Below are 24,662 nucleotides of genomic sequence, written 5' to 3'. Positions count from 1 at the left end.
TGGCATTTTTTGGTAAAGTGGAAAATAAAAACGTCCGCGTCCGAGTTTCACAATTAAACTCGAGTGAAAAAGCTTTACCGGCCTGACATTTCACTGTTGTCTCTCCCCCTCCTCTTTACCAAACTGAGACACGAGTGCCGGCCTCGTAACTTGACCTCCTCCCTCCCCGCCAACTGTATGACACTGCCGCGGGTTCTCATGGACACGCTGCCCTTTGGAAATTCCTTGGCTGCAACCAATACGTGCAACACCAGCGTCCACTCAAGACGAGTATCGCCGCACAGGAGCGGATGAATTATCACCGCAGCTTTTGATGTGGCGGGCACATTGACCACGGGGTCGTATCATGTTAGCCCTCGTCAGCAAATTCAAGTCACTCAAATGCATCTTTTTTCAGCAACAATACACAGCGCCATGTGCAAAGATCTTTTGTCTCCAAATTCAACCCAATTAGAGCAAATTCAATCCAGTTAGATTAAAATAAGATCAGCAGACATTCCCTGTGACCCCCAGAGCCCCTCTCTCTTCTGGCGTCTAATCTCTATATCTCGCTAATTAGCAAGCAACCTTGCAGAAAAGCTGCCACAAAGCAGATTACATCCCGCTCACTTAAGTGCTCTGTAAATCCACTCAAGTTAGACATCTCAGTGCGTCTGTGCTTCGAGCTATTGTTCACAACGGGCTGCAGAAAAACAGAATAACATCCTAAAATCCAGAAAAGTTTTCAATGAAATGCATTATTAATGATGCAGAATATCTGAATGCCAGCAGTGATTCTTTGAAAGAAATATTCCAAATACATTGCACATATCACTTTGCATTTGCCAAATATTTTTTGCTGACTAACCCTTAACACACAGAGATGTAACCTTTTTTGCATATTTGCCTCCCCAAATGAAATATCGAGCATGCACACACACACATCCCCCCGCCACACGGAGCCTCTCAAAGCCAAGCCTCCAGTCTTACCTCTTGCAGAGAAGCTTTAGCCCACTGTTCTGTCGTGCCTCTGCAGTGCCACCGGCTGTGTGTCTTCAGCCCTGCCGGCTCAGATGAAGCGTTATCCTCAGTGTGAGCGTCCGCTCGGCTCTCCTTCCCTGACGGTTTTCTCTCGTCCGCCGCGTCCTCAGCTGGCCTCTCGTACAAATCCAGGTGGTGTGGTGAGGTGGAAGAGAAGAAGAGGAGTGTGTCCTGACTCCTGAGGGAGCTGCTGTGTGTGTGTGTGTGTGGCTGGGGGACTGTGAATGTGTGTGTGTGAGAAAGAGGGGAGAGAGACACGACCTGCCATGCAGATATCAGCCCTGTTGCAGTTAAATTTAAACCACCCTCTCCTCTGACACCTTGAGCCACGGCTGCCCTCCTTCTCCAGCACACACACAAACACACACTCTCGGACGCAAGCACACACAGAGCTGTGACGGTACCATATGGCCCCTATAACTGAGCCCTGGGGAGTCTGTGATTGTGCCCAAGCAGAGAAGGAGCCTGGGGGGTGTGGTGGGGTGGGGGGCGATATTTAGACAGGAATTTAGATATTTTATCAGTTGTTGAGATGATGAAAATGAGACAAAAATGGCATCAAAACTGCAAAGTCCTGTTGTTGGATCAAATATGCCGTGTCACATATTATATATTATAACCGAAAAACCAGACCTTTCTCATTCCCACAGCGTCAAATACTGAGGCTTTTGGTGCCTTCAAAAGGTTTTTTTACGAGATGAGTTCATATGAACGCCCCCGCCTCTTGTGGTATTCACGACCTCGTAAGTGGAAAGTTTCTGAAAGCTCCGTGTTTGTTGATGTTGTCAGAAATATCGGCGCCCATGGAAGTTAATTTTTCGGTGCATAATAAGTTAATATATTGCAATTTTAGTCGTATATTGTTTTCCTTTGTAATTTTATAATAAGTCTGAAGAAAATATTCCCAACGGCCAATGCCTTTGCAATTCCTGCATTATGTTACCCGCTTGCTATATTGTTAGCCTCTGTGGCTTCTACCTGATTGGACAAACGTTTTCCCATGTGGCAAAGAGTATCAATATATCAAACGTTCTCCCAGCTTTCAAACCAGAACCAACATGGCAGCACATTTTGAAACGTTCTCGAAAATTGTTTACGCCATGCAGTAGCTAAATCCTGTCTTTATTTTGGATCGACAAAGGTTAGTTTAAAAGTTTCTAGGGAGTTTCCAGAGGCGGCGAGTCACGCCGCCGTACGTCACACGTCTGATTTGCATAAAGCAGCCTAGACCTCAACTTTATGCAAACGAGCAGAAGGCCAACGTGACGCCCCGTCTCTCGAATCGCGCCGCCTCGCTACCGGAATGCATTTCACGGCTGCTCACAAAGAATAGGAATCGTGGAAAGGACGGAGGCTGTGGACATGTTCTATTACTGGATTTAACATTATAGACATGACCACTGACTATTTGTGTAACAATTTAGCCACGGACTGACGGTACACGGTACAGCCATATACTTGTCTTGTTTCACCTTGGAGTGGGGCGGGGTTGCACCAAAATACGTACCCGCTATTTCCATCGCCGACCGGTTTAAAAAACTGGGTTACTTTGTGATGCAGTCAGAGGGTCACAGACTGATGAGTCACAGGCAGCGTCTTCCTCTCAGCAGACGTCAGAGCAATAATAGAATTATGGGCATTGTCCAGCTTTAGAAGGCCCGCAGAGCTTAAATAAACTGCTTATCAATGATTTAGTTTTCTATTCACGGTCTGCTTTTTTTTATTGGACAAGGAAAAAATATCAGACCAAGGTAACCAAATAAGGACTGACCTGTGGATACGTGTGAATGTGTCTCTCCTTATGTGTGGGTGTGCGTGACCTGAATTGCGTCAGGACTCCGAGTGGAGAGTCCTCCAGCTGTCAGTGGTTCCTCTTGTTGACACGCTGCCGTAAATCTCTCGGTCAACTCTCTTTTCTTTCACCTTTATTTACCCAGGTGTGTGTGTGTGTCTGTGTGTGGCATGGAAGTCAATTTTGAGTGCGTGTCTTTGACATGCTAAAAATTCCCCTCATAGCCGTTTTGACGCGTGAGAGTTGTTGGAGAAAGGAAAGCACTCAAAGAGGTTCAGTTTGCCGTCATATGTGACGAAGAAAAGCATCAAATCGTCTCGTTTAAGAAGCAAACAGGTGGGATTTTTGCTTAGAAAATGACATGAATTATTATTTGATTATGAAATTTCAATTAATCAGCTAATTGTTGTGGCTTTATCAGTTTGTGATCAAACACGTAGCCCATGTCTCTACAACAGTTAAGGCTTGCAGACTAAATGTGCAGCGAGTACAGTAGAGTACAGGAAGTGCTTCAGAGCTAGTTGAGTAGAGGAGAGGGGAAATGATTCAGTGAGGAGACAACGATGTAAGATACTCGTTTTTCAGCCTACAGTGGTATATGGGAAGTGACTCAGCTGTTCTGACTGCCGCTTTATGAAATGGGGCACACACCCACACAAAAAACACATTGGATACGATTGCAATCCTTGAAATTAAAGCCTATAAAGAAAATGTAGCAGCAATAAATGGTGGAAAGCTCTGCAGCGATATATATAAAATTGCTGCGTATGTGTGTGAAACTGTACACTAGGTAGATGCCACAGAGGGCCAAGAGTGTGCAGGCTTTTATTCTGACACCTTCACTCCTGGCACTCAGTGGCACATAGTTGTCAATCCTTGTTATACTGTAGTGATTATAGCCTGTACTGCTCCTGCTGTATGTCTTTTACAGCAGCCAGTACGCCCTGCACGGTACGATGTTAAGTTCATTCTGGATTTGAACGATTTTGCATTTTCCCACAGTATTTTCACACTGAGACAAAAACAGAACAAGTGTTCTCTAAACCCTAAATAACAAGGATTTGGTGTTACTGATGATATTGTGCATTGAACTTAACCATAGATATAGACTCTATATATGTAGTGGATGTAATCACCGTGACATCACTCATTGGTTTGTGGGCTGCCATTTTGAAGCCTTGAGTTCAGCATTTTGGGCGTTGCCAACTTGGTTTTTGGGCGTTGCCATCTTGGTTTTTGGCTGTCGCCGTCTTGGTTTTTGGTCGTCGCCATCTTGGTTTTGACCGTCGTCATTTTGGTTCTTGGCTGTCGCCATCTTGGTTTTTGGTCGTTGCCATCTTGGTTTTTGGCCGTCGCCATCTTGGTTTTTGGTTGTCATCGTCTTGGTTTTGCCAACGCCATCTTAGTTTTTGGTCATCGCCATCTTGGTTTTTGGCCGTCATCATTTTGGTTTTTGGCTGTCGCTATCTTGGTTTATGGTTGTCGCCATCTTGGTTTTTTGGTTGTCGCCATCTTGGTATTTGGTCATCGTCATCTTGGTTTTTGGGTGTCACCAAGAGGTTATTGGCCGTTGCCAAATTAGTTTTTGGCCATCGCGATCTTGGGTTTTGGCTGTCGCCATCTTGGTATTTGGCCGTCGCCAAATTTGTTTTTGGGCGTCGCCATCTTGGTTTTGGTCGTCGCCATCTTGGTTTTGGTCGTCGCCATCTTGGTTTTTGCCCATTACCATCTTGGTATTTGGCTGTTGCCATCTTGGTTTTTGGGCGCCACCATCTTGGTATTTGGCTGTTGCCATCTTGGTTTTTGGGTGTCACCATCTTGGTTATTGGTTGTCCTCGTCTTGGTTTTTGGCCGTCGCCATCTTGTTTTTTTGGGTGTCGCCATCTTGGTTTTGGTCGTCGCCATCTTGGTTTTTGGCTGTTGTCATCTTGGTTTTTGGCTGTTGCCATCTTGGTTTTCGGCATCACCGTCTTGTTTTTTGGGCATCGCCATCTTGGTTTTTGTCTGTCGTCATTTTGGTTTTTGGCTGTCGCTATCTTGGTTTTTTGGTCGTCATCATATTCATTTTTGGCTGTTGCCATCTTTGTTTTTGGTTGTCGTCATCCTGGTTATTTGCAAGCAGAAGTGACACAAGAGGGTGGAGCTAAGTACAACCAAATGCTGAAGACATTTTTAGGCGATAAAAATGTTAAAATGAACTTTCATGAACTGAAAACTCACTGTGAAAGGGTTAAAGTTCTAAGACGAAAACACATCTGTCAAGCTTTTTAAAAGCTATGTGAAGTAATGTAAGTATGTATGTCATGAAACTACATGCATGTGGGTTGAAATTTCATATCTAATGTAAGAAAATATACAAGTAAAAGCACATAAACAAACCTGAGACACTCAGATACTTTATATGTAGGATAATCCGTGTGGGAACATTTGTTTGGGAGAAGAGAAACTGAATATTTAACACACATTATTGTCCAGACATTTCCCATGCAGGCTGGTCTGAGGCATGCAGTAACTGTACACTGGTCACTAATCACAAACATCACAAAATTAACCTCACTGACAGCTCTGAGAGCAGCACGACAGAAAGTGCAGGCCCAGAAGTTTCCAGCTAGCCGTCTCTCATCACTCGCACATGGTTGTGGGTGGGTGTGTGTTTATGAGTTGGAAAATGTGCATGTGCACATGTGTGAGTATCTTGTTACTTTACTGTCATTCTATTCATTCACTCTTCATTCTATTCAGTCATGTAGTTTGTTTACTTTGAGGGGTTTGGAGGCGTTATGTTGTCTGGCCGTCCGTCTGTAACGTTCTTGTGAAAGTGATATCTCTGGAACGCCTGGAGGGAATTTCTTCAACTGCAACTTGACTGGTTTGTGGAGGCATACAACCACGAGGCGGTAATTCCAGTTTTATTTTCTAAAAATTGGAAATTGATCGTAAGCTGAGAGACAAGCGGCAAAAAATATGTACAAATAACCAACCCGATATCACAGGAAGGCGTATAAATAGCACAACATTACAAGGACAGTCATGAGGACGCATTTTTAGGTACACCACGCAACAAAACTATGGTAACATCTGCAGTTAGGTTCAAGCAACAAAACTGCTTTAGTTAAGTTTAGGAAAAACATCATGATTGGGCTTAAATAAGTACGGAAACTAAGTAAAATGTGTACGGAAACGACTTAACATAAGTGCGGAAAATATGTCACGAACGTCACTAAAAAACATGTGAATAAAGTCACTAAAAAACACGTCACTCTCCTGGTTGGAAGTCCTGTGTTTGTTGGACCCATCCCCCATGTCATTTTTACGCCACTTTTTGTGTATCATTTGTAAGCCAAGCAACAAAACTACGGTAACATCCACAGTTAAGATTTGGCAACAAAATCACTTAGGTTCATTAAAAAACACGTGACAAACGTCACTAACGAAAACACAGGTCTCCAGGTTGAAAGTCGTGTGTTTTTTGAAGCCATCCAGTAGGCGTTGGGGAAAAAAATCGCATAGCATAGTATTACGATATTTTGCGGGGCAATGTTTTACTGATACACGGACGTCAAGTGGTGACGTTGGCGGCCACTATACTGTCTTTCAGAGGTTGTAGCGGGTTCAAAGCTAGAGTGAAGATACTGGTATCAAACTAGAAAACATAAGAAATCGATTGGTACCATCATGTCATGTTAACTTGAAGGCTAAATAACGCTCAACATTTACGCTAAACTTTGACGAGGAAAAACTGACGCCTTTACTCACGCCGGGCTGAAATAACACAAATAAATTAAAGTTAGAAAGTACATTACCCCGGACCAATATATAATCTATGAATTTAGTAAAAAAAAAAAGTTGTGCATTTGTTCAAAAATGGATCCAGAGAGGAATAATATAGTTTAGATTTAAAGTTCATTCTTGGCGTTGGAAACGATTGGTCCGATCGGCAGTTGTTCTGGAGCTTTTGATCATCTCGCATACGATTCCTCAGCAGATACAAGACAACCAGGCAACTCAAACTGCCGAGGAAGATTGAGTGATGCAACTGTGAAAGCTTTATAACAGCTACGAAATGGACCCTCTGGTGCAGTTTTGTCATTGTTGTGTCTCTGTAATTTCCCTCTGTTTCCTATTTTTGATGCGTAAAATCACAGCAGATGTTTTAAATTTCTCATAAACTGTCCCCCAAAATTGGTTTGCGAATGAATCAGAAATGAGAAATGATGCTGTGCTGTTGCAGAATCATACTTCATCATCATTTCTATCACACAGTAGGAGTTTTGAACGTCAGCGATTTACATCATTATCTAAACCAGTCAAATTATTTTACCAATATACCCAATACAGTTGGGAACCAGTGCTCTAAACACATATGCCAATGATTAGTATTTGATGTTACTCAATCTGTGCTTTACAGGCCTAAATCTTGCATTAAAAACTCAAAAAAAAAAAGCTTATGTAATCTGGTTCTGTGCATCAAATCATCAACATTATTATAAAGACAATGATTTTCACATGCAACACAATTTGTTCCTTTAATAAACTAAAACATGTTCTAATAAACTCTCCGTACTGAACTGCAGTAAATTACATCATTTCTTTCTCACAGTAATGGCACTAAACCCATTTTCCATTAGTCTCCCAGGAAGTCAGGACACCTGTCTCTGTCCACTCCTCATCCTCAGCCACCAGGGTGCTGTTTTATCAGTCCCTTTACGACCTGTCTGCTCCGCCTGTTCAATACACTACATGTCTGAGCAGCTGTAAATGGCCTTTTTGGGACACTTCTCTCAGCACCGGAGAGCTTTTACAGGACACAATAGCCATTGTGGATTTGTTTTATGCCGCTGCTAGGCTTCCAGAATGGTGGTCTTAATGATGTCTGAGAGGATTTTAATGTCAATGGAAGTGTGTTTGTACTGTGAAAGTGTTTTGGGGTCGTTTGGGTTATTTTTATTTACAAAGCATGGGAAATAATGTCCAACACGGCAAGGAAAAAGCCCCATTGTCCTTTTATTTAAGTACCTGAGCGATGCGTGTTAGCGAGTTACCTCTCAAGCTCTTTATTCTCGCACGGCACATTATCAGTATCCAATGATGTGACAATGAAATGTGGCAGATTTACCACCCAAAATTCTTGGTAATTTTTTAAGCAATGGGTCCTCCATTTCTGACATGACGGGCCTCCCGTACCTAGTTACGGTTGCTAAGCCAGGATTGGACAATAGCTGCGCATCTTTGGGTTTAAGGGGTATGGAGGACAGAACCTGCCAAAATCAAAAATAAATCAATAAATTAATAAATATGTCATAAATGTAGAAAAACTTATATCAAAAATAAATGTAGCCATTAAGTTGTTGATAAAATGTGACATAAATTGATATTCATGTTTTAATTTGCTTCTTTATTTATTTATTTATCGCTGTATTAATTATTTTATTTGTTTACTCTTCTGTTTAATTTTCCTTTTTATTTATTATTTGTTATTATTTATTTAAATGCATTTATTTATTTTTGCATTTATTTATTTATTTAGTTAAGCATTTATGTTTTATGTATTTATTTTTATTAATGTTTTATGTATCTTTAAATGTATGTATGATTTATTTATTTATTTATGTATGCATTTATGCATTTATTTGTGTTCATTTTTTTATTTATTTATTTATTTTTGGATGTATTTATTTATTTAACTATGCATTTATTTTGCGTGTATTATTTTATATTTATCTTTAAATGTATGTATGTTTTATGTATTTATTTATTCATACATTTGTTAATTAAAAAAACAAATTGAATTCATTTATTTAGTTAGTTACATAGTTATGCATTTATTTTTTATGTATTTATTTTTTATTAATGTTTTATTTATTTTATATTTATCTTTCAATGTATATATTTTTGTTATGCATTTATTTATTTGTTTATTTATTTCTGCACAATTTTCCCTTTGTATTTCACCCCTTATATATTTCCCCAAACTTCTTTCTTTCTGTATTCTTTTCTTTATACATTTCTTTTTACATTTCTTTATGCATCTCTGCCTCATTATGCAAATGAGGGTGCTGTCACTCAATGTGTGTCATGGGGTCAGAGTCATACAAAATGAGTCAAAGACACTACATGTAAATAAGGTAAAAAAACAACAACAACTAATAGATATCACCATGACACGTCCCCAGTTGATCACTTACATTAAGACAATTATTTTTTGTATTACAAGTTTTCTGAAATATTCTGTTTGAATATGCAAATGAGGCATTATCTATAATGCTAACTTTTGGTGAAATCAGGAGAAATCTACAGACGCACACAGACAAAGTAGTAAATTAAACCCCCTAAATGTGTATTTGAGATGTTTTCTTTGCACTAGCCTGAAAGAAGACATGTTATGGAGGCAAAACATCCCAAAATCTCAAAATTGAGCATTCTAATTAACCTCAAAAATACACATTTTACTTTATTATTTTAGTTTCCAGTGACAGCAAAGTCACAGTGGACCCACTGAACCATGTAAATACATGGTAGGAAGAGACACCAGAGAGGAATTGTCGGTATGAAGAAGATGAGAAAAGTCATTTTGAATTTGATTTTTATTGAGGAATGATTTGTTGGCTGCAACGTAAAACCATGCAAATGTTTTCCACTTGGTTGATGCCAAGTCACAAAGTTAATCTCACACACACACACACACACACTGTCCGACCTCTTCCTCCTTCCTCTCTCCCTCGGCATTATGGGAGTTTAAAAGCAGAGGTATTTACGACTCAGCGCTCTCCTCTAGAGTTCCTGGAGCTCCACAAACATGTGGGACTGGCAGTGTGACACCGCCAGCGCGGTTTAAAGATAGACAGGGTCTGTCTGTCTGCACACCTGCCTGTCTATCTGTCTGTATGCCTGTCTTGTGCAGCTAAAGCAGGACTGGAGAGAGAGCTAGGACTGTGAAACTTACTCAGCATGACTTTAGGAAAGAAAATCAAACACACAAGAGCTTCTTATCTAGAATTTTACGTAGATTACATGACTTTTTCCACGAATTTAGCTCTTAATTAAGTGTGTCCGTGTTAATGTCATTCCTTCTGCAGAGGTGGAGGAAGCGTTTCAAGTTAAATATAAGAAAATACTTGATTACAAGTCAAAGTCCTGAATGTACTTTACTGTATTTTATTGTTGTAGCTGTTTGAGGCACAGCTAATTTAAGTTAATGTAAAATCTGTTGGGTAGTTTAAGCCGTAAAATAGTTTTAAAAATGTTAATACTTTATGAGAGGATCATATTTTTTTTATGTAAAATCTAAATCTGCAGACTAGCTTTAGCTGTCATATCTGTCAAATAATGGTACAATATAATTAAAGTATAATATTTGCCTCTAAAATGCAGTAAAAGTATGAAATTACACAAAATGGCCGTACTGTTAAGTACAAGTACCTCAAAATTGTATTTAAGTAAGCGTACTTTGTTACTTTCCACCACCGTCCTCATGTATTTCATTATATTGTTAATTCAAAGATACTATAATCAAATCAGAGTTCATTTCTGCTAGTTGCAGTCTAGAAGTAGTAATATTTTATGTAAAAAATGCAAGTATTTAAAGTATATTTGATTCAAGGATAGGTTAATTATAAATAATATATCATTACCACATTTTATTTTCTATAATTGTTAATTTCTTGTTATTTTATTTTTCTGGTTTCAATATTCTTTTTTAAACCCAAAAAAGAAATGTTGATGCACATTGGAATTGAATTCTAAAAATGTTTTGCTAATAGAAAAAAATGCAATATTTTAATAATTTTGCTGCCATTTTTTGGCCTCATATAAAGTGAGCCATGTGTTATATCTCAAGTTAAAACTTTCAACAACGTGTCACTGCCAAAAGAAAAAGAAATATGTCGCCATCTAGTGGTCAAAATGAGCAATCAGCCACACAGGTGGAAACAATGATGCAGTGATTGTTAAAAGCACAGCACCTCCACCTGTTCAGACAAAAGGGAGAGTGGAGGAGAGAAACAGCAGGAGTCTGCAGAGTTCCATTGAAAACCTGCAGCTTGTTTCTTTTTCATTTGTTTTTTGAAGTGAACCTCGAACATGTCGGACAGATTTTTAGAAATCCTGAGAGATAGCCGTCTGTCAATGAATTACATCCCATCAGGTCGACAGCTCCCAAGAACTCCTCCGTTGATGAGCGTAAAGAAAGAATTAGATTTTTGTAATGACGATTCCAATGTGGATTGTGAGGAACCAGAGCAGAATATTGAGGTATGTGTGCATTATTTCATTGCCTTTCTTTATCAAACTGTATCTTACTGGCATGATATGTAATCTAATCTGTTCTCCTGTTACTCATCAACAGGCAGATAGTAGAGATCAAGGTGACAATAATCCAAACACGACGTTTGATTTCAACACAATCAGGACAAAAAAAGGTATGATCCATACTGGTGTGATTGTGTTCTACTTTCTTGCTATTCACCTTTAAAAACAAGCATTCTTAGAAACATCTGTATCTCAAGTGTTGAAATAATGTTTGATTTTTCAGAGCCTGATGAGCCTAACTCCATGCTGAAAGGGATGAAGGGCTATCAGCTGACACCAACTGACTTGGAGTTTATTGAAAAGATGAAAGCAGAGAAACATATTAAAAGACTGCAGGTAATTTTCTCGCTCGCTGCTGCTGCTTCATTACAATCATGTTCTCCAGTTTGATTACAATCATAGTTTTTATGGCGGCGTACTGATGCAATGGGATGATTTGACTGTCCTCAGGGAGATCTGGAGGAGGTGCAGAGGTTGTTAAAGAGTGAACTGATGCCCTTAGAGCTGGCGTGTGCTTCCTGGGAGAAAACACAGGCTAAACTCGAAAACGTGAGTTTCTTTAAATTACAAGATCTTAAACAATAATGAAAACCTTTTCGCCAAAATGTCAACATTTCAGTAATGTAAATTTGGCAAAGACTTAACTCAAGGTTCACAAAGGTTTTCATCCAACAGCAACCACTTGATCCCGCATCTGCCCCTTTTTTAACATCACCGTAACTTTCTCTGAACGTTCTGAGTGTCAGGTACAAGTATTTTTCTGGCATTTATATGTTGCCCCTAAAATAACATTATTTTCCAAAAAAATGTTTTCCCCTTCTAAGGTCAACGTTTGCATAAATGTGAAGATGATGAATCCTTAGTCTGAAATGTGAGAAATGTGCAGGTTCCTTGTACTTGAAATGTGGTTTCACTTATTCTGATAAAGCTGTTGTTTATTTTCTGTCAGCTCCCGTCCTGTGAAGACCTCACCGAGTGGGTAAAGGTGGTCCTCGAAATGACGTCACCGTCGACAGAGTTAACCGGCCTAGACGCCGAGTCTCTCCTGGCCCTGGTGACGGAAGAAAACATCCAAAGAGCCACGGAGGAGAAGAGGTTCAAGCTCGCTCGGATGAAGTCCATGGAGGCAAACAAGTAACGATTTTTTCCTGGGTTAAATTTTTCCATCTGCGTAGCTCAAGAATGCTAAGAAAAAAAAACTGTCTGTCTATATATATGTATAATGATAATTAAAGCTGCGAGCAGCGATGAACGGGCCCTCGCACCTTCCTGCGCGTCGGGGGCACTGGCGAGACCCCGACTGACGCTGCCACAAGCTTCTACGACAAACGGTTCATGAGTTATGAAAGGGGGTGGGGCTAATGTATTGGGACGGGGCCATAAGTCAATATGGACATGTAGGCTGGACCCTTATCATGCCTGAGAAATTTGGGGCAGATCGGACAATGTACAGTTGAGTTACAATCATTTCCTGTTTCATGGCGAATGGCTCAAAATGGCCGCCACGCCACGGTCAGGTCGTTCAGTGAAAATTCACCATTTGAATAACTTTTCATCCTTAAGGTCTTAAGCTGGTCCTGACCAAATTTCAAGTCGATCTGATTAAATCTGTAGGGGGAGCTTGTTAAAGTATACGGGCCTATAAAATGCTAAAAATGGGCAAAAATCGCATATTAAATTGAAAATGGCTGACTTCCTGTTGAGTTTTGGACATACCTCCCAGAGGCTTTTTTGTGCATCTCCACATGTTACAGCTGTCTGCCAAATTTCATACATGTATGTGAAAGCGGAGCGAGGATCTCAATATTTCCAATTTTCTATGGGGCGCTGGCGAGCCATTTAGCAACAGCCAAGCCCGAGACCCTTAAAATATACAATTCTTCACCGCATCTGATAAGTGTGCCAAGTTTAACAACTAATTGAGCATGTTAAGGTCGTCAAAAAGGCGATTCATTTGGAAGAAACACTACAGTTTCAATAGGGCCTTCACTGGCCCGACATTGTCGGTGCTCGGGCCCTAAATATTTGTGAAATACTAACTTGGATTCCTTAAAAACACAGGAGGGAGAAAGAGGCTAAAGAGAGAGGGCAGCTGGAAAAACTAATTGCCGGTGAACAGGTAAGAGAGGCTCCAACTTGAATAAATATTTTTTGTATTGTTGAAGTGATTTTTGACTATTTGTTTTTCTGCCTTCAGCTGAAGATACACGGATTAATGAGCCAGTTATCAGACCTGAAATCTGAAGTAGCACAACAACAGGTGAGAATCTGATTTGTCATAAACATACATTTTTGGTGTTTGGCTGCAAAAAAAAAAAAAACATGTTGTATCCAGTGACTGAATGCTTGTAAGGATTTACTGTACTGGTTTTACAGGAAACCTATAAAGCTCTTGAAATGCAGATCAGCACCCAAGAAGCACCAGAAATCCCAGCTGAAGAAGTAGATACCTCGGAGGAACTACAAGCTGCTAAAACACAAGCGAAAGGTCGAGGAAAGGGAAGAACTAAGACTGTTAAATTCTCTCTGAAGACGAAACAGAAGTCTGGAGCTGCAGTAGAAAAGCCGATGAAGTCGGTCAAAGAAGCCAGAGGGCCACAGAAGAAAGTCGAGGAGCAAGAGTCAAATTCCCAGGAGTCTGTGCAAGCTGTGAGAGGGAGAAGAAAGCCTCCTGGACCCGCACAGCCCGAAAATCAAAGTCACGTGAAAGCTGGGAAAGCTCCGTCCACGTCACAGCAGGCGGCTCCCTCGCAGGGGAAAAAGGGAGCTGCTACAACTGCAGGTGATGCTGGAGAGGAGGCACAAAGCACCGTCCTGAGGAGATCCAAGAGGATCGCCAGCAGGAGATGAATGCTGAAGATTCACAGATGCTTAACTCCAACAATGGGATTTTTATTTCGGTTTATCTTTTTTAAGTGTATGTTTTGTATAATGTTTAAGAATTTACATCAGCTATTTTATCCTTAATATGAAAATAAATGTAACTTTTATAAGACTGGATTCACATACATAAATTACTAGGCCTGTCAATCGGTTAAAATATTTAATCACACATTTTTTTTATCTGTTCAAAATGAACCTTAAAGGGAGATTTGTCAAGTATTTAATACTCTTATCAACACGGGAGTGGACAATTATGCTGCTTTATGCAAATTTATACGATTTGACTGTTATCAGCTCATTAAATGTGTGTTGTCAGTCGTTATAAGCCTCATAGATGTGGGTCAGTAGGGGCCTGCTACACCTACTACGTTGTAAAAGTGAAACTTTCTAACTCGTAAAACTGAATGAAATGTTATGTTTTGTACACATGCAAAACAGCTTTTGTAGTTTTAGGTAACAAAACCACTTGGTTAAGTTTTGGGAAAAACATTAAAATATTTAATCACGATTAATTGCAAATTCATCACACATGTTCAAAATGTACCTTAAAGGGAGATTTGTCAAGTATTCAATACTCTTATTTTTATTATTACTTTATGCAAATGTATGTATATATTTATTATTGTAAATCAATTAACACAAAACAATGACAGATATTGTCCAGAAACCCTCACAGGTACTGCATTTAGCATAAAACAATATGCTCCAATCATAACATGCCAAACTGCAGCCCAACAGGCAACAACAGCTGTCAGTGACTTGACTATGACTTGCCCCAAACTGCATGTGATCATCATAAAGTGGGCATGTCTGTAAAGGGGAGACTTTCTATGGTACCCATTTACATTCACTGATCTGGAGGTCAGAGGTCAAGGGACAGCTTTGAAAATGGACATGACAGTTTTTTAAGTTTGTAGCGTTATTTAACCATTAAAAAAGTGATTTCAATAGAATGTTTAATTTGTGATTTAATAGGAATTCAATTCCTTCATGCTGTTTTTATGATTTGACCCCTGGAGCACATATCACATATCCTGCAGACATTTTTATTTTTTATTATTTCCTGTTGCAGTGTATGTGAATGACATCAGCTGACAGGAAGTAAACATGGACTCCAAGCCGTTGCGGAGCGTTTCAGACAGAGGGTAAATACAGGCATATTCAAGCAGACAGCTAGAGGAAAATAAAGTTTTTTTTAAACATTAAAGTATGTAAACATGTTCTAGTAGAACCCAAAATACAAGCATGAACCTGAAAATGAGCACGATATGGGACCTTTAAAGATTAATTCACAAAGAGCGAGCTTGTCCTTTTCGAGTTTTATTGCAATAGATAAGTTTCACATTTGCAATGCAGATCTACCAACTGGCTGGCGAGAGGGATACTGAATGAATGTTCAGATAAAGATACTTCCACCCTTGGCAGGTGCCTTAAACACACCGTGTTTAGTTTGTAGACTTATAACCTCATGTCTAGAGCGTTTCTTTCTGCCTGTCTGTTGGGAATAATAACTGATGACTAAACTCTGAAGGGGAACCCTGAGGCTGAGTTCCATAGGAGGCAGAAAGAGATAAGCTTTGGGGGAAAAAAATAAAAGTCATAACATGACTCCACTTCACTGCAGTTACATTTTGAACATGTAACACAAGAGTGGGTTGCTTGATTTCAGGGTCTTTGATTCATGTTTTTTTTGCATTTACGCATTTATTCCCCCATTGACTAGATAGATAGATAGATAGATAGTAACTTTATTGATCCTGAGGGAAATTCAAGTTTCCAGCATCACAGTTCCATAGTGCAAAACATGTTAGTAAAAAGGCAGTAAAAAAGTTAGTAGTGCAAAGTACAAAAAAATATACAAGTCATCAACGATGACCTTGACTGTTCCTGATTTTGAATGCTCTGTTATATTGACACTGCATTTATCCTCTCCTTTTTTGTTTTTAGCTCAGTATGTCTTGATATGTATGTGGTGAATCACCACCAGAAAATACTCCACAATGGCCGTCCATATACCAGGTCTGATAATGATGGTCATCTTCTACCTGCTTGTTTTGGGAATCGGCATCTGGGCGTCTTTATGGCAGTGGGAGTCTTCACAATGACGGGTGAGTTTTGGTCAAACAGATGTATAATGGAACATTTAAACATTTTCAATATTCATTACATTATTAATAGTAATTATTAACCCTCTGAGACCCACAATAGACCCATTTTTGTCTTTTTTAGGGGGGTACAGGGGGTCTTTAGGGGGAGATAGCAGGTCAACAGTAGATGTCACATAGAAGTGGTGTACATGATCTGAAAGCTGGAGATTAATTTCATTTTTCGGCGATTGGATGGCAAGCACTTCTGTTGTGTAAACTGCTCAGAAACCCCCTTATTGTCAATCTACATAGGGAAGCCATCCATCCTCTGTATGCCCTAGGTCTCTAGTTTGATCCATCCATCCTCTGAATGCTCTAGGTCTCTAGTTTGATCCATCCATCCTCTGAATGCTCTAGGTCTCTAGTTTGTGGTTGTAAAGTTTCATGAGGCTGTGATTATCCTAGAGGTCACCACAGGTCATTTTATACAGTGAGGTCAAATTTCAAAAAATGGTCTCAATACATTGAAATGTCTCCTATGGGGGACTAACATCATCACACATGAATACAGTTGGACTTCAAGAGTCTCAGCTTTACAGTGATACCCAATTTATGTAATTCACTGAACACAAGGTGAAATCCCAGGGAGCAGCACCACCAGCAGATGGTGCCAGAGAGGGTGACGCTGAAAAGGCTGGTGCTCAAAATGAAAATGAACGAATGCTCGATACAGGTTGCTAATTCTATTGACTTTACGTCTTATTTTCTTTTTGTAACGTTGTTGTTGGTGCCAATGGTGTTCCTGGGTTTCTATGGTTACACACAAATTAAAACCACATTTGATTAGATAGCATTGATATGACTGTATGCCACAAAGTGTGGAATGTGAAAAGAGGTTTTATGTATTTTATGCTCATGTTTTACAACACAATTGTAAAAAACATTTCTGACAACAAACGCTTTACAACTCTGAGCTTTCAGAAACGTTCCACTTATCGTCAATACCACAGAGTTCATATGGACTGTTCTCGTGAACACGGTAAACACGACAACATTTGAATGCACCAAGACCCGTGTGCCAGCCTCTTTCAATAGGCCTGGAGTTGGTAACGTTACATTGGCTGTTTGCGGCGAATGAACAAACGACACAGCGGCCAAATCCACCTGAATGATGCGAGTTATTGTGAGAATGAACATGGCGTTTTATATCTCTTTTGTTCAAGTTTTCCTGCTGGATGATACTGTGTTAATACACTGACTATAAGGATGTATATATACTGTACATGTAGCAATGTCATCATGTAGAAACCTACGTCAGGTCACGTGGGAGAAAGTTTTTAGAAGGGCTTGAAGGGAAAACAGCATTTTGATGCTAAAACATACGTACGTAGTGTTCAGATTGAATACATAAGGAACACCACTGGGAAGATACAGAATGATATAAAACAAAGTTATGCCATGATTTAGTTGATTGTGTGTTTGTATATTAAATTTCTACTAAAATGTATTTACTAAGTGAAGGTTAACACACTGTTGGTGACACAAAGAGAATGAATTAGTGCATTCTTCCTCTTCGTATCTGTGACAGCTGTCAGTCACCCAGAACAGCTGTAATCTAAGAGGACTAATACAAACTTTAAACCACATTATTGACAGTAGCAGTAGTTTGTAGAGCTACTGAAATGTCTTTGTTATCAGAGAATCTATCAAGGATTCATGTGATGTGAATCAAATCATCTTGGTGTTTGCAGAGTTCAGTACGGACAGAGAGCAGAGTCTCCAGTACCCAGCTGTCTGTCTATGAAGAGTGACTGGTCCATCCTCCATACTTCAGTAATGAACCTGGACCCTCAGACACAAAGTAAGAGACTGTTTCTACTGTGCACTGACCTGATGGATGATGATGCATTGAGGATGAAGACTAAATGTTCTGCTAACAGATTTATATTCCTGATGCAGAACTATTAGTGCAGATACTGTTTCAAACTAAGATGGATCTTAGTCTGGGTTTTAGAGCCACAAACTACTGATTGTATTTCTGTAACAAAACACCTGAGAACCTCCATTTCACAATTTACACTTCAAGAAAATATTCATATTTCTGCCTGAACGTTGAAGTCGCTGTAAAGATTTACAACTATTCAAAATGTGAAAGAATGTGCTTCAGATGTGTAATTCATTTTCTCACATTTGTCTTCAAAATACTGTGTTGGTTTGACTTCTCCTAAAATCAGCTGTTATGACAGCTTCTTTGAAGTGGGGTTCTGGGAGGTTAAATGACTGGTTTTGTGAATGGAGTCTGGTGGCATGTCATCAACATATCTAGTTATATGAATGTTTAATTATTTATACAGGTCTAATATTATTACGAGATTTGTTTCATTTCTCTACCGTTTGGCAGCAGTCACTGAATTTTCCCATTTATGGACGTGAACCTGACAGCAGCAGGTAGCTAGCAAAGAGAGGTCAACTTTCTCAACTGTATTATTATTACTTCTTCACTGAGTTTTAAAAATGCTTTTCTAATCAAGTAGGCCTCATGCTAACTTTGTGGAGACAGACCTGGGATCAGATCACACTGACACACTGGACATTAGGGAAGCCTCAATGTAACTACATGTTCTCTCTCTTCATCTGCAAGATTAAAGAAAAACAAAGATTAAAAGTCTGCAGGTTTGAGAGAGAGGGATGAGAATTATTGTTTCATGTCAACCAGTGAGATAGCTGAACCACTGATGTGAGGAGCAAATGTTAATCAGAGAAGTTTATATCAAACTGTTTAGTCATCAAATGCATGAAGTAAATATAAACTGTCCTCTTTCATAATAATGTATTTTGTAATTTTTGTGTCATGACAGACTTTCTGACTGTAGACTCTCAGATACTCACTGTGAAGTTGTGGTCTCAGCTCTGAAGTCCAACCCCTCCCATCTGAGAGAGCTAGACCTGAGTCTAAATGACCTGAAGGATTCAGGAGTGAAACTGCTTTTCGCTGGACTGGAGAGTCCAAACTGTAGACTGAAGACTCTGAGGTCAGTTCACTGACTGTAGCTTATGTAGTTACACTCTCTACACACTGGCTCCAGATGGCTCTAGAGAGGGACTTTCACTTTTTCACGCCGACCACCGTAGCTCTCCATCACGCTTGGCACACAGGAGAGGCTTCAGTTGGTTGTAATCTCCTCACCTCACCGCTAGATACCTCCAGATCCTACACACCGGACCTTTAACACAGACCTTATTTCAGGCACCTAACCCAGACAAGGGAACAGGAAGTGCTAAACTGCTAACTCATTTCTGGGTTTTAGGACTCATTCCTGTAGCGCTCTATTTGAACATGTCTAAAGGTGCAGCACTCTTCAACAAACACGTATTGCACCAACTTAAAGGCACAGAAGTGATGATTATGAACGACACCATCTAATCAGAGGTTTCTATGGTTCTAAGTTCTTTTTGACAGCAGATCTAACTGTGCTCTGTTTTCATGTCAGCATTGTCTAATTATTTGAAGCTGCAGACATTTAGATTGAATCAAAAACCAAATGAGGTTGAGGACTAAATCCACAGTCTTGTTCTGTTAAAATGACCTGTGAAGTTGATCTTAAACTAATCAGAGGCTTCAGCAGTCTGAGTTAGATGTATTAGGGCTGGGTGACTTGAAGAAAATCAAATATCACAATATTTTTTTGTGTAAATGAGCAATAATAGAACAGCTAGAACAGTCTGGTAAATTCAGAGAATTACATCACTTTACTTTAATGTAGCCTTTAAAACCAGGAAGAGACATGCCATATCACGATATTACTAGGGCTGTCAATCCATTAAAATATTTAATCACGATTAACCGCTAATTATTCACACATTTTTATCTGTTCAAAATGTACCTTAAAGGGAGATTAGTCAAGTATTTAATACTCTTATCAACATGGGGGTGGACAAATATGCTGCTTTATATGTATATATTTATTATTGTAAATCAATTAACAACACAAAACAATGACAGAAACCCTCACAGCATAAAACAATATGCTCCAATCATAACATGGCAAACTGCAGCCCAACAGGCAACAACAGCTGTCAGACCAGGGTTGGACCAGGGTGGATTTCGATGTGAATTTCACGGACCAGGGTCGCTAACAAACGGGGCGGTACAAACCTATTCGGTTGCAAATGAGGACGCTCAATCCGTGACGTAACTGTCACAGGTCACAGGTCACCGTGGCTCAGAAACAAACAGCTGGACGGCAGCAGGAATGTTTTCAGACACACCGGAGGTGAACGACGGACGAGAACAACACGGATATGTGGCGAGATTTTGAGGTGCGAGGAAGAAAAAAGCGGTAGATGACAGGACAGTGAGAGACAACGTAGCGTAATGTTAAACGAACATAACAAGGCTGCTGAATGAGAGAGACATCCGGGGATTCGTTACATGGAAACACACCGTGTTAATAATGAGCCGACCACCTCACGGTACCGCCAGCTGTACGCGCATCTGTTTTTAAAGCGTGTTAGCACACGTTCTATTTGTAACGTTACCATTTTAATTATTTATCTTTCCAAATAAACCTGTTAAAGATCCATCTGTCACCTGTTCCATCTTTTATAAAGTAACAAAACCAGCCCTGGTTATACATTATCAAGCTAAATATAGTGTTTCTTAAAGAAACTGTAGAAAATGTCCACTGTTAGTTGTTAAAGTAAATGAATGTTTATCATTGTTGGTAAATGGTCACATCTGGATACAGAAGATCCTCTCAACTAATATTCAGGGTTCATACGCAGGAGAAGTATGGAATTTGATTTGATTGAGGTCTGGATGAGAATGTAAAAAAGAAAAGAGAGAATGGAAAACCATTTCTGTTTCCAGACTGTTGCCCCTATTCTGCTTTCTAAGATATCAAATTCTGAATTTCTAAAATAAATAGATCCTACAAGCAGAGTGTTTTTCACGGTGTTTGGAGCAGCCGGTGCAGCCACAATGTTTACTACTGTGTGAGAGAGCGCGGGCCAGAGAGAGCTTGATGTCGTTGAAAGCAACACAGGAAGTAGACTCTGACTGAACACACACTCCTACAGAGCTGCCTCTACGCCTGTAACTGTAGTCTTGTCACAGCGTCCTCTGAACCCCGAGTCACAAAGTCAAATATGGTCTGAAACATCTACAGAGAAGTCTGGAAAAGTCTGGAAATGTAAAATGTGTAGGAACCCTGAATATTTGTTCTGAATTGATCAAGTTTACTTCATGAAGTAGAAATATTTCTCTGGTTTCTGATTGTTTCAACGTATTCCACAAATAATGTCTGATCATTGATATTGATCCTTCAGCATACACACATAGATGAACACAGAGATCAGCAGCATGTTATTGATGTGTGTTGACATGAACAGCTGTATGAATGTTGTGGTGACATCTGGATGATGTCTGTAGAAGGCTGACATTATGATGATCCACAATAACACAATGACAAAGTCACTCTACTCATTTTAGGGGAAAGATCATTGATTAGGACATAGTGATGTTGAGCTACACATTTAAAACCTGAACACATCTGATTGGATTATAAAGTGATTTTTATCTTCATCATTTATTCTTTATTCAGATTGAGGCGCTGCAACTTGTCAGAGATCAGCTGTGCTCCTCTGGCCTCAGCTCTGAAGTCCAACCCCTCCCATCTGAGAGAGCTGGATCTGAGTAACAACTACTACCTTCAGGATCCAGTGAAGCTCCTGTGTGGTTTTCTGGAGAGTCCACACTGTAGACTGGAGACTCTGAGGTCAGACACCATTTTTTACTTGTGTATGATGTGAAAGTTGTGGTGACACTAAACTGCAGACATAAGGCTGATATTATACTGATCCACACTGAGTATCTTAATGCTAAAGTCCATTTTCTTCTTCAGTGGTTTAGTCCATTGACTGTAGCAGAGCTATGTTAAGCTACACATTTAAAACCTTCGTATATCACAACTCTTTCTTTTTTTCCAAGAAATGATAATAAAAAATACACAAGTATGAAGAATAAATAAATAATCTCTATTTCAACTCTCTGACAATACAAATATATTCAGTATTTGCTTTTTCTAAAAAAAATATGAAGCTATATGATGCTTATAGTGACTGAAGAGTTCAAACTAAAGATGGTTTGATTTTATGACTCCACTATTCCTAAAATATATATATTGTAGATGTCGTATTTTATATATCTTTTGTTCACATTTCCCCAAAATCCATCCTGACATATTTGACATCATTATAAACTTTGAGATCTTGATTTAGTTTCTGTGGTTTGTATTTGTGTTTGGCTGCTCAACATGAGATGGATCCACTGGTGGAGCTGTCAGAGTTGAAGAGGTGAAGTCACTACGTCTTTATTGAAGTAGCAGCACGTTGTCATTAATATTAATGAGAGCTCTGTTTCACTGTTTAACCTGCATCCTGTTGGCTTCAGGTGTTTGGAGTTTACATTTTACAAACCTCTACGTTCTAAACCTTCTTCAGCTCTGAACACATTATTAAACATTGAATGATTTCAAGCAGGAACGTTGTCTTCTAAACTTACATCATTTATTCTTTATTCAGATTGACGAGCTTCGGGTTGTCAGAGATCAGCTGTGCTTCTCTGGCCTCAGCTCTGAAGTCCAACCCCTCCCATCTGAGAGAGCTGGATCTGAGGAACAACGACCACCTGAAGGATTCAGATGTGAAGCAGCTGTCTGATCTGGTGGAGAACTCTGAGGTCAGTAGAGGGTCGGAGTCGGTCCATGCTGGTTTCCTCCGTTAAGCTGTGAGAGAGAGACAGACACAGAGAGAGAGAGAACAGTCAACCAATCAGATCAGCCAGAAGCTCATCATGTGATCATGTGTTAGAGTTGATGTGAAGAAGATGTTGTTGTTGTGTTCATGTCTCCAGGAAATAAAGCTGGATTACAGCTGACAGCATCACATATAGAGACAGTGGTCCTCATCCATCAAACTGTCGTACCATCAACTCTGATCAGAAAATGTGTGTTCTCTCATTGAGAACCATCATAGAACCGTGGTTACATTTAGTAACCATGTGGTCTTTATACAGACCAGAACCTCTGCTGAAGTCCAGTAATCACAGCTGACGTTTTACTGTTCAGTCTGTGTATGTACATGGCTGATGTTCAGCTTCATACTTGTATTTTAGGTTTCTACTACATGCTTTAATGTTCAAAAAAACACTTTACTTTTCTTCTACCGGCTGTGCTGCAGCACCTCTTTTGACACTGGTTTGACACTGGTATCATATGAAACTAGAAAACCTGATGAATCCATTGATGTCATACTAGCTTGTAGTGGAGGAGGTTAAATAACGCTCTAAACTTACTCTAAATGTTGGCAAGGAAAAACTGTCATGGCAATTTACAAAGGACCTCTGACCTCCAGATCAGTGAATGTAAATGGGTTCTATGGGTACCCACGAGTCTCCCCTTTACAGACATGCCCACTTTATGATAATCACATGCAGTTTGAGGCAAGTCATAGTCAAGTCAGCACACTGACACACTGACAGCTGTTGTTGCTTGTTGGGCTGCAGTTTGACATGTTGATAAGAGTATTAAATACTTGACAAATCTCCCTTTAAGGTTCATTTTGAATGGATATAAAATGTGCAATTAATTTGAGATTAATCACGATAAATCATGGACAATCATGCGATTAATCAGGACTAAATATTTGAATGGATTGACAGCCCTAATATTTACATATTTGTCATGTAATATTTAAAAGTAGATGAAACATTGAAATGTGACTGAAACCAACCTAGCAGCAGTAAATCCATCATTAAAGTGAGCAGTGAAAAGCTCTCTGTTTCTGCAGTAATGATGCTCTCAGGACTCTCAGCAGTTTATTTCCACTGTGTACTGTGTGGATCATAAGATAATATTAAGACATAATAACAGAGACATAATCACATGTGTAAAGTGACACATGCAGAAAGGTCAGCGACTGTGTGAATGTGTAAATGAACAGACTTGTAATATCACTGCCCCGTCTAGAGCACCAGAGATCTGACTTTGTGTACTCTGCTGAGTTAATGAGATCACATGTATTGTTATGACCTGTATGACAATAAGTTAGCCTTCTTCTCTCAGCTGCAAACCCAGCAGTGTGAAATGGACATAAATGACATTTATATAACCACAATAACACCAAATCAGTTCATGATCTCTTATCATATATTCCTATATGATATTCATATAGTCCCTCATCTGAATCAGCTTCTTGAGCCGTATGTTGCTGTGAGACACGTCAGAGTCGTGCTCCTACAGTCCCTCACACTGAATGCGTTGCCTTGGTTACTTTGCTACCAATACTTTTATAGATTTATTTTTTACTTTCTCCCAAGTCTGTTTCACACCGCCAGGGTTGGAGCTGAAAGAATAAGACTAAAGTATTGTGATTCCTCCAGGAGATGAAGAAAGTATCTTCTATTCTATTCTATAAGAACACTCACAAACAATCAACTCATTCATTTAATGGAACACACGTGTAATTAGTTCTAGATGTGGCAGTGATATTAAAAGTCTGTTCATTTACACATT

General features: G+C 39.5%; 2 protein-coding genes and 1 long non-coding RNA gene across 4 annotated transcripts in view; 2 read left to right on the top strand and 1 right to left on the bottom strand.

The window, feature by feature from the left end:
- Positions 1-1,089, bottom strand: part of filip1l (filamin A interacting protein 1-like) — an 85,815-nt gene extending 84,726 nt beyond the window's left edge. The window contains exon 1 of the mRNA XM_037761582.1: positions 970-1,089. The gene's annotated coding sequence lies outside the window, so the exon portion shown is untranslated. The remainder of the gene's footprint in view (positions 1-969) is intronic.
- Positions 1,090-10,759: 9,670 nt separating this feature from the next.
- si:dkeyp-34c12.1 (uncharacterized protein LOC570187 homolog) lies at positions 10,760-14,149 on the top strand. Of its 2 annotated transcripts, XM_037761403.1 has the most exons (8): positions 10,763-11,062; positions 11,157-11,229; positions 11,343-11,455; positions 11,570-11,668; positions 12,069-12,253; positions 13,181-13,238; positions 13,317-13,379; positions 13,496-14,149. In XM_037761403.1, exons 1-8 carry the CDS (start codon positions 10,892-10,894, stop codon positions 13,967-13,969), a joined length of 1,236 nt encoding a protein of 411 aa, XP_037617331.1. In that variant the 5' UTR covers positions 10,763-10,891; the 3' UTR covers positions 13,970-14,149. The 2 variants fall into 2 exon arrangements, with proteins under 2 accessions (XP_037617332.1, XP_037617331.1); XM_037761404.1 differs by lacking the exon at positions 11,570-11,668 and having other exon boundaries at positions 10,760-11,062.
- A 4,804-nt stretch (positions 14,150-18,953) lies between these two features.
- LOC119483752 lies at positions 18,954-22,838 on the top strand. The gene is made up of 3 exons (XR_005205789.1): positions 18,954-19,121; positions 21,693-21,866; positions 22,672-22,838. It is a non-coding gene; the product is annotated as an uncharacterized LOC119483752 (long non-coding RNA).
- Positions 22,839-24,662: the final 1,824 nt, after the last annotated feature.

This window comes from Sebastes umbrosus, chromosome 24 (genome assembly GCF_015220745.1).
Source record: "Sebastes umbrosus isolate fSebUmb1 chromosome 24, fSebUmb1.pri, whole genome shotgun sequence".
In the NCBI taxonomy this organism is placed as follows: Eukaryota; Metazoa; Chordata; class Actinopteri; order Perciformes; family Sebastidae; genus Sebastes; species Sebastes umbrosus.
This window is presented reverse-complemented; position numbering and strand designations above follow the sequence as displayed.

Excerpts from the sequence above, each read along its gene's own strand:
- si:dkeyp-34c12.1 (XM_037761403.1), top strand. The coding sequence starts at position 10,892 with ATGTCGGACAGATTTTTAGAAATCCTGAGAGATAGCCGTCTGTCAATG. Across the intron at positions 11,230-11,342 it reads CACAATCAGGACAAAAAAAG|AGCCTGATGAGCCTAACTCC; the intron begins GTATGATCCATA and ends TTGATTTTTCAG. Across the intron at positions 13,239-13,316 it reads AACTAATTGCCGGTGAACAG|CTGAAGATACACGGATTAAT; the intron begins GTAAGAGAGGCT and ends TTCTGCCTTCAG.